Source organism: Myotis brandtii, unplaced genomic scaffold (genome assembly GCF_000412655.1).
Source record: "Myotis brandtii unplaced genomic scaffold, ASM41265v1 scaffold1102, whole genome shotgun sequence".
NCBI classification, from domain to species: domain Eukaryota; kingdom Metazoa; phylum Chordata; class Mammalia; order Chiroptera; family Vespertilionidae; genus Myotis; species Myotis brandtii.
In genome coordinates, this window is record NW_005353757.1 from 771,667 (window position 1) to 785,259 (window position 13,593).

Below are 13,593 nucleotides of genomic sequence, written 5' to 3' on the forward strand. Positions count from 1 at the left end.
GCCGCGGCCCCGCCCCTGTCGTACTGCAGCGTCCGCGGCGCGGTCTGCCCCCGTCGCGCCTGGAACCTGGAGTCCGGCTTTTGGAGGAGGAGGGGGGACGTGGGCCTGTGATCTTCTGTTGAGAGTTCGATTCTTGAGGTCGGACTTTTAACTTACGTCCTCTTGCGCCCCCAGTAAATACGCTGTCGTTAGGGAATCTTTGAGTTTTTTGAGGGAGTCTTCTCTGAGCTCAACCTGGAGCCTGGAATAAAATAACGCTCTTCTAAATGATTAGCTTTGACCTTGGGTCATCGCATATGGTGAGATAAGAAAATAAAACTGAATATGTGCAAATAGGTACGGACAATTGTATGGTTTTAATATTTTTGGTCGTTGTTATATGTTTTTAATGTTGTTTTTTAAGTTAAATGAAAGATTAGGGTCCGGCTATTAAATGCCTGACTAATACCAGCCTGTGAGCAAGATTCCAACGAAGCGTCCTCTTCCGTTTGCATCTCTAAGGCTTTGACTGAGACACGGGGATACTGGCTTCACTTACTATTAACAATGATAGGAGCATGCCGAAGCTTGGTAAATAAATGTAGGGCACTGTGTTAAATTGGTCTTATTCGATTATCTGACTACACAACCATTGGTAAATGTCACAGGATTCCAGGGCAGGAAGAATAGAGAAACTGTGACGGGAAAGTTAAAACAAGGCCAGACAGTGTGGGCAATTTGCAGCAATTTATAACTAACAAGCCATTATTTTCCCCAGCCAAGGACACGAGAGCAAATGGTTAAAAACCTCCCTAACAAGTGAATGCAGAAAGGGAGGGGGAAAGGAGAAAAGAAAAAAGGGCATTTTACTCCCTCAGCAGAGAAGCCAGCAGTCTCAGGCTTGGCAAGATAAAGTTGTCAGGTGCTTCTCCAGAATTCTGGGAGGGCCACAACAAAGTAAAAAAGGGCCTTGAGAATTAATCTGTACCAAAATATTCAGCAAAGGAATTTTGAAACCTATATCCCTGAAAAAGCAGTAACCTAACAGATAGACAGGAGGGTATATAACGCCTCTTACCCCCACCCAACTCGCTCTTCAAATTAGCTGAGAGCCTATCAGTGCTTCATAAACCAGGTGTATAGGTTTGCTTGCATTGCTTTTTCAGTAAAGGTACATGCTTTAATAAACTAGTTTTTCACAACACAGCCAAGATCTCTAGTATAAATTCATTTATATGAGAAGACAAGGATTGAGATTGGGAACAGCCTTCTCCCACTGACTCAGGGCTATCTGGTAACACCTCTCTGGTGTCAGTGAGAGGTGCCTCAAGTCTAATAGTAAAGGTAGGTGCTAATACCCTTTAAGGCTTAGAAAGGTTGGTTGGGTCGCTTGACCAAAGCCTCACAACCATCAGCAGAGCCAGGATTCAAACGTCCACTGCCTCCTATTATAAAACTAGTATTTTTTATAATATAAAAATTGAATATATGCAGCACAAAATTCCTAACATTTTTACTTTAAAAATGTCAGCTTCTCAATGTTTGTCTTAGGTAAGGGTAATACAGAAGACCACCTTTTCTTCTTTTTTGTTGTTGTTTTTATATTTCACCATCTTCTGGGGAGTTTTTCCTGCTGATCCCTATTAGTGATCACAAATAGTAAAAGCGAGCCCTGACCGGTTTGGCTCAGTGGATAGAGTGTCAGCCTGCGGACTCAAGGGTCCCGGGTTCGATTCTGGTCGGGGCATGTGCATTGGTTGCGGGCACATCTCCAGTGGGGAGTGTGCAGGAGGCAGCTGATCAATGTTTCTCTCTCATCGATGTTTCTGACTCTCTATCCCTCTCCCTTCCTCTCTGTAAAAAACCAATAAAATATATATTTTTTTAAAACAAACAAATAGTAAAAGTGAGAAATTTTTGGAGGGCAGTGTTGACAGAAGAAACATCCAAACATATAGAGAATTTGTATAAGTTTGAGCCAAACTGATGACTATTGCCAGGAAGCAAAATTTCAAGGGATTGAGAAAATGCTCAGAGAATGGCAGTTTTACAGCTTATTTTATACATTAGACTCAAAGGAAGAAACATAAGGAGGGTTACATAAAATTCATTGGTGGTAGATTAGGGAGGCAGGAGAAAGCGAAGTGGGGGGGGGGGATCTCTGACTTTGGATAAAGAGTAAAACGCAGAGATACATACTTCTTTTACATTGATGGATAGTTAACAATTTTTACGCTAATTTACAGCACGTAGACAAGGTATTCCGGGAACAAGATAGCAATGAAGGATTCTGTGGTCTTGGGCTCTGGTGTGTGGGTGTGCCCTGAGGCATCTTGAAAACATTTCTCTGAATTCCAAGGGTATGTTATCTTAGATGCAAAAGGACAATAAAATAGACAGGCTTCTTAAGGTAAAGATTGGCCTTTGTCAAGGCCAGGATTGTACCTTCAGCCTGGGTATGGACCCTGTCTGGGAATTGAATCTGAGACCCTTCGGTGCATGAGACAACACTCCAACCAACTGAGCCACACTGGCTGGGGCTAATTGTTTTATCAATTTTTGACATTTATTCATTTATCTTATGATAGATGAAGATTTAGATAATTTGAACTATTTACTCCAGTATTTTAGTTCTCTCATGGTAAACAATGCAATTTAAATAATGTAAGTACTTTAAATATCCATTTATAGCAGTGGTTCTCAACCTTCCTAATGACGCGACCCTTTAATACAGTTCCTCATGTTGTGGTGACCCCCAATTTCATTGTTACAAATTGAACATAATTCAAGCATAGTGATTAATCACAAAAACAATATGTAATTATATATGTGTTTTCCGATGGTCTTAGGCGACCCCTGTGAAAGGGTCGTTCGACCCCCAAAGGGGTCACGACCCATAGGTTGAGAACCGCTGATTTATAGGGTTTTTCAACTTTGTTTAAATTTTTTTTATTTTTTCCATCACCACTTAACGTCTATGCACTCTTCCACCTCCACCCGTCCCCCCCAATCACCACACTGTTGTCCATGTCGAATCATACAAACTATAATGTCTGACCACAATGGAATTAAACTTAAAAAGAATAACGGGAAGATATCTGAAAAATCCCCATATACATGGGATCTAAACATATTACTAAATAACTCATGGATCAAACAAGAAATCAAAGAAGAAATTTTAAATATTTTGAACAGAATAAAAATGAAAGCATGACATATCAAAATCTGTGGCATGGAGCTAAATAGGTCTTAGAGGGAAATTTATAGCATAAACACTCATATTGGGGGGGAAAAGAGAAAAATCTCAAATCAATGGTTAAAGCTAAGAAGCTAGAAAAAGAACAAAATAAATCCAAATAAGCAGAAAAAGGGGAAAGATGACAAATCAATGAAAATAACAAAAAAGAGAAAATCTATTAAACAAAAAAAAATGTTTGGTTTGAGGTCAAGGTAAATGATAAAGCTCAAGCAAGGCCAACCAGGATAAAAAGAGAAAAAACAAACTGCTAATATCAGGAAAGAGAGGAAGCATCACTATAGATCCTTTAAACATTGAAAGAGATGTGCGAATATAGTGGACACATTTATGCCAATAAATTCAGCAACTTCAATAAAATAAGCAAATTCTTTGAAAGCCACAAACTATCCTAGCTGATTCAAGAAGCAAGAGACAGGACTTCTGGAATGGTGGTGTAAGGATTTGGCAGAACATTCCACCAATGAAACAATCACTTCAGTGGTGAAAATCTTTTTTAATATTTAATTTCTTTGTAAATTGTTCTGACATAGAGCAAATGAAGAAACATTTATTCAAGAAAACCTAATAAGTCTTGGTAAGAACAGCAAGAGTCTGTGCCAGTTGAGCCATGTCCCACTCCTAACACCACCAGCCATCCCCCAGCTTGGAAAGATAGAACTCTACTTTTGGCAGCTATGAACAAGAAGATGGGATTTCCTCCCTCCTCCTAGCTCCCAGACTAGGGTGACAGTTTTTCCCTGGGAGAGTAGGCTACTGGCATCTCTAATACTCTCAGCTTTGGGTTACAGAAGCTCTATTCCAGGCAAGTTCAGCCAAAAGAGCTGAAGCCCTTTTACCCCAACTCGCCCTTACTCTTAGAGTGGAAGCTATACCATGGTTGGTGCCAGGTTGAAAATATTGGGCCTGGAGAGCCCACGCCCCAGCTTGCTCATAGGATGCAGGTTTCATGCCAAGAAGGATGTATGAGCTGAATTGTGTCCTGCAAAATTCGTATGTTGAAATCTTAACTCCCAGTACCTCATAATGTAATTGTATTTGGAGAAAGTGTCTTTCATAAGATAAATTAAAATGGGGACATTAGGGTGGGCCATAATGCACAATTACTCATGTCCTGATAAGAAAATGATATTTGAACAAAAACCTGGATAAAGGAAAGACGTTGTGAAAACACAGGAAGAAGATAGTCATCCACAAGCCAAGACGAAAAGCCTCAGAAGAAACCAACCCTGCCAACACCCTGTTCTCAGACTTCTCACTGTCAGAATTGTGGGGAAAAATAATTTATGTTGTTTAAGTCACCCAGTCTGTGGTACTTTGTTGTGGCAGCCCTAGAAAACAAATACAGATTTTGGTACCAGGAAGTAGGGTGTTGCTGTAAAAAATTCCTGAAATTGCAGAACTGGGTAATGAATTAGAAAAAGAAACCAAAACTAAAGTTTAGAAAAATTCTCAGCATATCCATATTGCAAAAATTTGAGAAAGCATGTTCTGGAAAGAACATCAAGGGTATGGCTGGATAATCATTCACAAGGGGAGCCCAACAATAAATTTGAACTGAAAGATGGAAGAATCAGAAAATAGTAAATATAGATTGATAGAGATTATGAAATATGGGGAATGGAGAGAAAAAAGAATGAATAAATCTGAAAAGAGCCTTAGAGAGTTGAGGGACGCCATTAGGCATGAAAACATATGTGTAATGGAAGTAACAGAAGGAGAGGAGGGAAAAAAGCAGAGAACTATTGACTACATACTGACTGAAAACTTCTGAAATATGATGAAATCATTACATATACAAGAAGTTTCATAAAATCTAAGTGGGATAAATTAAAGGAAGTCTACACCCAGACACATCAAAATCAAGTATTGAAAGCTCAAGGTTTATATCAAAAGGAATTAAAAGCAGGGACTCAATAATTGTATGCCAGTGTTCATTGCAGCATTGTTCACAAAAACCAAAAGGTTGAAATAACCCAGCGGTTCTCAACCTGGGGGTCGCGACCCCTTTGGCGGTCGAACGACCCTTTCAAAGGGGTTGCCTAAGACCATCCTGCATATTAGATATTTACATTATGATTCATAATAGTAGCAACATTACAGTTATGAAGTAGCAACGAAAATAATTTTATGGTTGGGTCACAACATGAGGAACTGTATTTAAAGGGCCAGAAGGTTGAGAACCACTGAAATAACCCAAGTGTCCATCAAGAGATGAATGAATAAACAAAATGTAGTGTATAATGTAGTGTATAATACAAGTGTAATCTTAAGAGGAAATGAAGATCTGCTACATGCTACAACATGGATGAATCTTGAAAACAAGCTAAATGAAATAAGCCAGATACAAAAGGACAAATATTGTATGTGTCCACTTACATGAAGTTCCTAAACTAGGGAAATATATACAGACAGAAAGTAGATTAGACATTGATGTGAGACAGAAACATTATTGGTTGCTTCCCGTACGTGTCCCAACACGGGGATCAAACCCACAATCCAGGTTTGTGCCCTGACCAGGAATCGAACCAGCAACCTTTTCGCTCATAGGACAACACTTAACCTACTGAGCCACTCTGGCCAGGCAAGCCAGCACTATCCTGATACCAAAACCAGATAAAAACATTACAAGAAATAAACAAACAAACCTATAACCTAATACCCCTGGCCAACATTTGTTATCTACCTTTTTTATTATAGTCATTCTAGTAAATGTGAAGTGGTATTTCATTTAGTTTTAATTTGAATTTCAACAGTTGCTTAATATGAGCGTTTTTTTATGTTTGTTGGCCATTTGTATATCTCCTCTGGAGAAATTTCTATCTAAATCTGGGAAACCATTGTCTATTCCAAGGTCACAAAGATTTAAACCTTTGTATTATTCTTCAAAGTATTTATAGTTTTAACTCATATTTAGGTCTTTGAGCCATGTGTGTAAATTTTGTATGTGGTGTGAGAAAGCTGTCCACCTCCATTCTTTTGTGTGTGGATATCCAGTGGACAACTGATTTTTGACAAAGATTCCAAGGAAATTCAAAAGGAAATGATAATCTTTTCAATAAATGGTGATAGAAAATTGGATGGCCATATGCAAAATAAAACTGGAATATCCATCTCAATTATTATTTTATGCCATATGCAAATATTAGTTCAAAATGGGTCATAATAAACATCTTAAATATAAAAGCTGCCAACCTTTAAAAACAAAAAAGTAAGTGGTTTAGCCAGGGAACTTGAGTTTCCCATATAGCAGAGGAATTACAATTTGGAACATGCAAACTATGGCGAACCATAGGCAAGTCCAGAGAACAAAGGAGGTGAATGTGATTTTGATACAGGAAGGGAGGAAGTTGAAAGAGGGAGTTTTGAAAAGAAGTTTATTGCAGGAGAGTGAGAATTCGGGGTTGTGGCAGTTCCTCATTGGCTGAGTGGTTGTTGGGCAAAGAAAAAAAATCATTGTTCTACCTTCTGGTGTAAGTAAAGAAAGCTTCTTCCTGCTGGGGTGTGTTAAATTAGGTGCCATGAATGGTATGTCCATGAAATCACTCCTTTTGTGATTCCTGACTCCATTTTGAATCAAGTTTCCCTTTATTCATTTTCACACAACTAAAATTATAAATCTTTCATTTTTTTATTTAAAATTTTTTTGTTTTTTATTTTTTGTAAATTATAAATATTTTATAAGAAAGCCTAGCAGAAAGTATTAGTTATGTTGAGATAAACAAAAATTTCTTAAAGCATAAACTGAAATAAAAGATATAAACTATAAAAAGAAAAACCAATACATTTGACTTTATTAAAATTAAAAGCGTTTGCTCTTTAAAAGCTTTAAGATAATGAAAAAAAAGTCCAGTCACAGATGGGGAGAAAGTGTTCTCAAAATATGTATTTGACAAAGCACTCATATGTAGAATAAATATAAGATTTTTATAACTCAATAATAATGACAGCCCACTTAAAACATAGACAAAAGATTTGATCAGATATACTAGCTTTCGCTATAGTAGCTTTCTTCATAATAGCCCCAAACTGGAAATAACTACAAAGTCCAGGAGCAGGTAAACAGGTCGACAAAATATACATAATGGAATGCTACTTAGCAATAATGAATGAACAACTGATACAACAATATGGATGAATCTCTAAACAATGATGCTGAATGAAAGAACTGCTAAAAACACAAATGAATCTATTATGACAAAATAATCAGAGGTTTCCTAAGGATGTGTCTCTTCCCCACAGAGGAAAGAAGCAAGGATAGATAACAAAGGAGCCCAAGAAAACTTGTGTGTGTGATGTTCATTATTTTGACTGTGGTGATAGTTTTAGGAGTATATAGTAAAACAAAACTTATCAAATTGTATACTTTACACTTTGCGGTTCATTGTATGTCACATACCTAAATAAAACTGCAGAAAGAGCTAAAATATATAATAATGTTTTTAAACTTCTTGTAAAGGTGTTTTTGTAATGTTTATACATATTCACCTTTGTATAATAACTCATCATATGACTGTGACACAGTGAATTTATCCATTTTCCTGTTGATGAATGTTTAGGTTGCTCTTGGTTTTTCACTTTACAAAGAGTGCTGCTGTTAATATACCTATATGTTTCCCTGTGCACACATATGGGAGGGTTTCCAAAGTAGACCCCCAGAGTAGAGTTGTTGGGTCATAGCTACACAACCCTGCAACTTTACTAGAACTTCCCCAATTGTTCTTTCAGAGTCATTCAGTTTTGTACTCCCTTTAGCAGTTTAACCTTGTTTTGTTCTGTCCAATGTCATGTGCCTGATACTGATGAGATGATGAGACCTAGGTTCTTATCTTCTTAAAGGAAAGATTTCAATCAGGAGACAGAGTGCCCGTGACCGGCAACATGCGTCTCTCTCAAAAAAATAAAATTAATGGGAGGAAAAAAGAGACAAAGCACAATAAAGCAAGCAAGAATTTATTGGCCGCAGCAAAAACACACTCGGGACAGTGATACAAGGAAGGACGTAGAAGAAACAGGAGAGCCTAGGCTGGACTTCTTTGCTCACTGGACAGTTAGAGAAAGGGGGCCTTGGAGACAGGTCCAGGGGTTAGCCCAGGATGAGCTGCTGCTGCCCATTGCTCCCCTGGTTGCAAGTCTCCTGGAGTCCCTCCGAGGGAAGAAGGGGGGAGGGAAAGGAACGGGGTCCTCTCCTTGGGGAGAGCACTCTCGGGGTCCTTATCTGTGTTAAGGGTATTTATCTCTCTCTTGCAGGTAGACATTTTAGGGGCAGTTTCAGGGGAGGGTCTCAGTAGAATATTCATCAGCTTTCCAGGAGTGCTCTTTCAGGGCCGTGCTCTCCAGTGATTGGTCAGTGCCAGGGCATGGGGTCATTAGTCAATGCCCTTGGTCCTGCATCAGCCAATGCGTCACTTGTCTGGTTTTGCTCCTTTTTTGGGCTAAGAGCTGAAAAACAACTGAGGCCTAGATGTTATCTTTAGGGAAGAAAAGGTCAGAGAGTTTAAACTGATGACCAAGTGATATGCTAGGGGAGGAAAGGTTACCCTGGGGTCAAGGTCTTTGTTTTTCCATTTCTGCCCCTTGCTAGGCATTCAGGTCTTTCCACTCTGGTGACCTCTGTACCTGGCCCATCATCTTTGCGCTGCTCATGTTTGTCTAACTGTCTATAACAGGTCTAAAGTAGTAAATTGTTTTAACTTGCATTTTTAAATTATTTGGATAATTAGGTACTTCCTTTTAAGTGTTAATCACTTGAATTTCCACTTCTGGATATTACCTAAAATTCAGTGGGAAGAAAAATGGAGGAACCATCTGAATATTCTCCAGTTATTCCAATATCAGTTGCTGGAAAATTAGCATTTCCCCACTGATTTGAAATGCCACCCTTAACATGTACCTGTTTATTCTGTGTGGTTATTTATTTTCTATGTATATATTTCTTTATTTTGTGCTTTAGATCTGTTTAGAAATAAATCCAAGTAACTAAGGGCATTCAGTAAATATTCTGCTTGTCCTTTCTTACATTGGTAATTTATTCTTTTAACTTTTGTAATTCTAGATGACGTTGATGGGAGGGAAAAATCTTTTTTCTCTGTTCTCTTAGGTGCAGTGACTGGGGCCCTGCAAATTAAACTGACACAAGACAGATTAATAGGAGAAAAAAGTTCACTTCAGATACATATGGGAGGCCCTCACAGAAATGACATGAAAAGCAAGTCAGACATAGACACTTATGTACCATTTCAACAAAGGGAAATACATTTATAGAGAAATGACAAGACAAAAGAAAAGGGTTTTTAGCTTCTAATTCTCTCATGTTTATAAAGTTTAGAATTATTTTATTTTATTTTTAAAATATATTTTTATTTACTTCAGAGATGGAGGGAGAGGGAGGGAGAGAGATAGAAACATCAATGATGAGAGACAATCATTGATCGGCTGCTTCCACTACTGGGGATCGAGCCCACAACCCGGGCATGTGCCCAGGACCTTTCAGTCCGCAAGCCCATACTCTATCCACTGAGCCAAACCAGCTAGGGCTAGAGTTATTTTATAAAATTAAAAAATCTTGCCGAAACCGATTTGGCTCAGTGGATAGAGCGTCGGCCTGCGGACTGAAAGGTCCCAGGTTTGATTCCGGTCAAGGGCATGTACCTTGGTTGCGGGCACATCCCCAGTAGGAGATGTGCAGGAGGCAGCTGATCCGATGTTTCTAACTCTCTATCTTTCTCTCTTCCTCTCTGTAAAAAAATCAATAAAATATATTTTTTAAAAAAATTTAAAAATCTTATTAGGATATTCAAAGCACTTTTTATTAAAGTATAAGATATTGATATTTTAATTGGGAGAAAATTGTATTGGCCAATTAGTTCTGAGGAAACTGATAACCTTATAATATTGCATCTTCCTATCCAATTATTTGTCTTTTCTTTATCTTGGCAGCTTCATACTTTTCCTGATATGTGTCTGGTACATTCTTAAGTTTTGCCAAAATATATATTTTAAAATTTCTACTGAGTATTTTTTTCTTCCATCAGATAGTCTAACCAGCCTTTGTTTGTAGCTAGAAAAAAACATTCTTTTTTGTATATTGATTTAGTAATGGGCTATATTTCTGAATTTTCTTGTTAGTAATTTTAAAATTACTTTGATTAAACTTTCCCTTTGTATAGTCATCTTAAAATAATGATAATTTTGTATTTTTTCAATTATTATATTTATTTCATTCTCTTACTTGGGAAAGAGAGAAATAAATTATAGTTGACCCTTAAACAACACAGAGGTTGGGGGCACCCCCCTCTCCCACAGTAGAAAATCCACATATAACAATTGACTTCCCCCAAATTTAACAAAAGTCCCTCATCCATCAGTATCCAAGGGGATTAGTTCCAGAACCCCTGTGGATACCAAAATTTCAACCCTTAAGTTCTTTATATAAGACTAGAGGCCTGGGTGTAGGGAAGGTCAGGGGAGGGGGTGGAAGCTGAGGCTGGGTGGAGGTGGGCAAAGAGGGGAGGGAATGGGGGACAAAAAAAAAAAAAGACTAGAGGCCCAGGGCATGAAATTTCCCTCAGCCCAGCTTGCACCCTCTCCAATCTGGGACCCCTTGGGGGATGTCCAACTGCCAGTTTACGCCCAATCCCTGTGGGCCTAAACCAGCAGTCGGACATCCCTCTCACAATCCAGGACTGCTGGCTCCCAACCACTCGCCTGCCTGCCAGCCTGATCACCCCCTAACCACTCCCCTGCCAGCCTGATTGATGCCTAACTGCTCCCCTGCCGGCCCAATTGCCCCCAACTGCCCTCCCTCCCCTGCAGGCCCAGTCGCCCCCAACTGCCCTACCCTGCTGGCCTGGTTGCCCCTAACTGCCCTTGCCTGCTGGCCTGATCACCCACAACTGCCCTCCCCTGCCGGCTATCTTGTGGTGGCCATCTTGTGACCACATGGGGGTGGCCATCTTGTGTGAGGGCATGATGGTCAATTTGCGAATTACCTCTTTATTATATAGGATAGTGTAGATCAATGCATAAGGTCAGGGCGCCTCATATGTAGTTTCCTGAACAGTATTTTCCATCCCTAGCTAGTTGAATCCCCAGATGCTAACCCTGGAAACACAGAGAGCCAAAACTATGTTTACTGGGAAAAAAATCTGTGATAAGTACACCCACCAGATCAAACCTGTGTTGTTCAATGGTCAACTGTAATTAGAACACTAAGGTTGCTTAAAGAATGTAGAGCTTAGATGAACCTTGTAAGAATAGTAGTATTTGGACTTGGAAAGAGGGGAGGATGACTGAAATACTTCAACCTGAACTGTCCTACTTCCCGTTAATGGAAGTTAATTGATAGAACCAATTGGTGGCTCCTGATATTACATTATAGAAAATTCACATTCTAGTGATTTGGAATGTCCTGTGTTCATAGTAAGAGCTAAAGATATTATTTTCTCTATTAACATCACATCTGTCACCTGAAGACTGTCATCACCAAAATTCAATGCCTGGAGTCCCCAATTTGGGATGCGGTGAGGGGAGAGAGACTTACTTTGGTGCAAACAGCTCAATTGTGAGACATCACAGCCAGGGAACATCACAGCTGTGCTATATGCAGAAAAGGGACATGTAGTCCCACACTTACTAATCAGCACTATCTCATTATCCACCATTCATTCTGAGGGTCAACACAACCAAATACTTAAAACTCTAAATATACACTTGGATGTGAAATGTGAGTCACATTATTATTGTCAATAAATCAGTATGAACTTAAAATCTCTGAGAGTCCACAAAATTCTCAAATCTAAGCACTCAAATCCAAGACAAGAATAATATGACATGAATGAGACACCCTTCCCCTCACCCTCAACCCTCCAGCTCTCTGGTCATCATGTGAATTAAAGTGAAGTGGTTTTTGTGCTGTTGTTTTTTTTATGTTCACCAGCTTCCTTTCCTATCTTATACTGTACTACCTAAGGATTGTATATATCCTTTAAGTTTCTCCAGGGAATTGTAAACTCTTAAAGGTCAGAGTGATACCATTTTAATGAGCAAGTTATTAATAATGGGAAAGGAGCAAAGGGAAGGCCAGACATTATGGGCATGTCATTTGGGCAGCTTCACCAGGAAGCTGCAACTTTGCACTCCCTGGGGAACCACGGGCCTATTCCTTGCAAAACACTGGGGGAAGGGATCCAACAAAGGGAAGATACTATATTATACTACATCATGCCCAGTAAAGTTGGGGTGACATAGGGAAGGTACTTATCTGTCAGTCACACCTGGGAACAAAGATCATTTTGCCAGAATGAGTGTGGCCACTGCAAGCGCACAAAAACTTGGGAAGACATAATCTCCTAAACAAGGAGTTCACTCTCCGGGCTCTCTCTGTGCGCTTGGCTCTCTTGTTGCTCTGGTGCTCTTGGCTCGCTCTTAGATTCCTTGCATTTGCCCATATGGCCCATGCAATGTGGACCTCACACGCAATGGACTAATGGATTGCAGCAGGAAGCACAAGCTAAACTAGTCTGATGAGGGACTGGACTCAGCTCCAACGTGGAAAGGAAACTCTGGACACTGGCTCTGATGTTAGCTCTACTGAAGCCCCAGCTACACATCTTCTATGAGGGAAACGGACTTTGGAAACTCAGGGATTTAATTTTAGGGAAATAAAAATCACTTGTTCTCCCACGAGTCTCAGAAAATTCTTTTTCTTGGGCTATGGCAAGAATTCCACTCCCACTAGCAACCAGGGAGAGGCCCTCTTCCTTCCGTTAACAAGAGCATTTGCCTTTGGGTGTTTCTATGTCAGACCCTAGCCTACCATGTATTTGATATGCATTGAGATACCCCTGCAGAAAAGGGACATCTAGTCTCACACTTAAATAAGCACTATCTCATTATCCACCGATAAGTTTTGCATTCTCAGTGACAACTGAATGTTTTCCTTTCCAGCTTCAGTTAGTTTTTTTAAAAAATGTTTTTATGTACTTACTTTTTTACAGGAGTAGCTATGTTTTTGTTTTTAAAATACATCTTTATTGATTTCAGAGAGGAAGGAAGAGGGAGAGGGAGAGGGAGAGGGAGAGAGAGAGAGAGAGAGAGAGAGAGAGAAATGTCCATGATAAGAGAGAGTCATTGATTGGCTGCCTCCAGCACGCACCACACTGGGGGATAGAGCCTGCAACCCAGGTATGTGCCCTTGGCTGGAATCGAACCCAAGACCCTTCCATCCGCAGGCCAATGCTCTATCCACTGGGCAAAACCAGCCAGGGCAAAAAAAATGTTTTTCTTGATTTTAGAGCTCGGAAGGGAGAGGAGGAGGGAGGGAGGGAGGGAGAGAGAGAGAGAGAGAGAGAGAGAGA

At 39.6% G+C, this 13,593-nt stretch overlaps 1 protein-coding gene across 1 annotated transcript in view; it reads right to left on the reverse strand.

Moving 5' to 3' along the window:
- The window catches only part of MRPL15 (mitochondrial ribosomal protein L15), a 7,601-nt gene extending 7,042 nt beyond the window's left edge, over positions 1–559 (reverse strand). The window contains exon 1 of the mRNA XM_014544015.1: positions 539–559. Within this exon, the coding sequence (XP_014399501.1) occupies positions 539–559 (21 nt within the window). The remainder of the gene's footprint in view (positions 1–538) is intronic.
- Between the last annotated feature and the right edge of the window lie 13,034 nt (positions 560–13,593).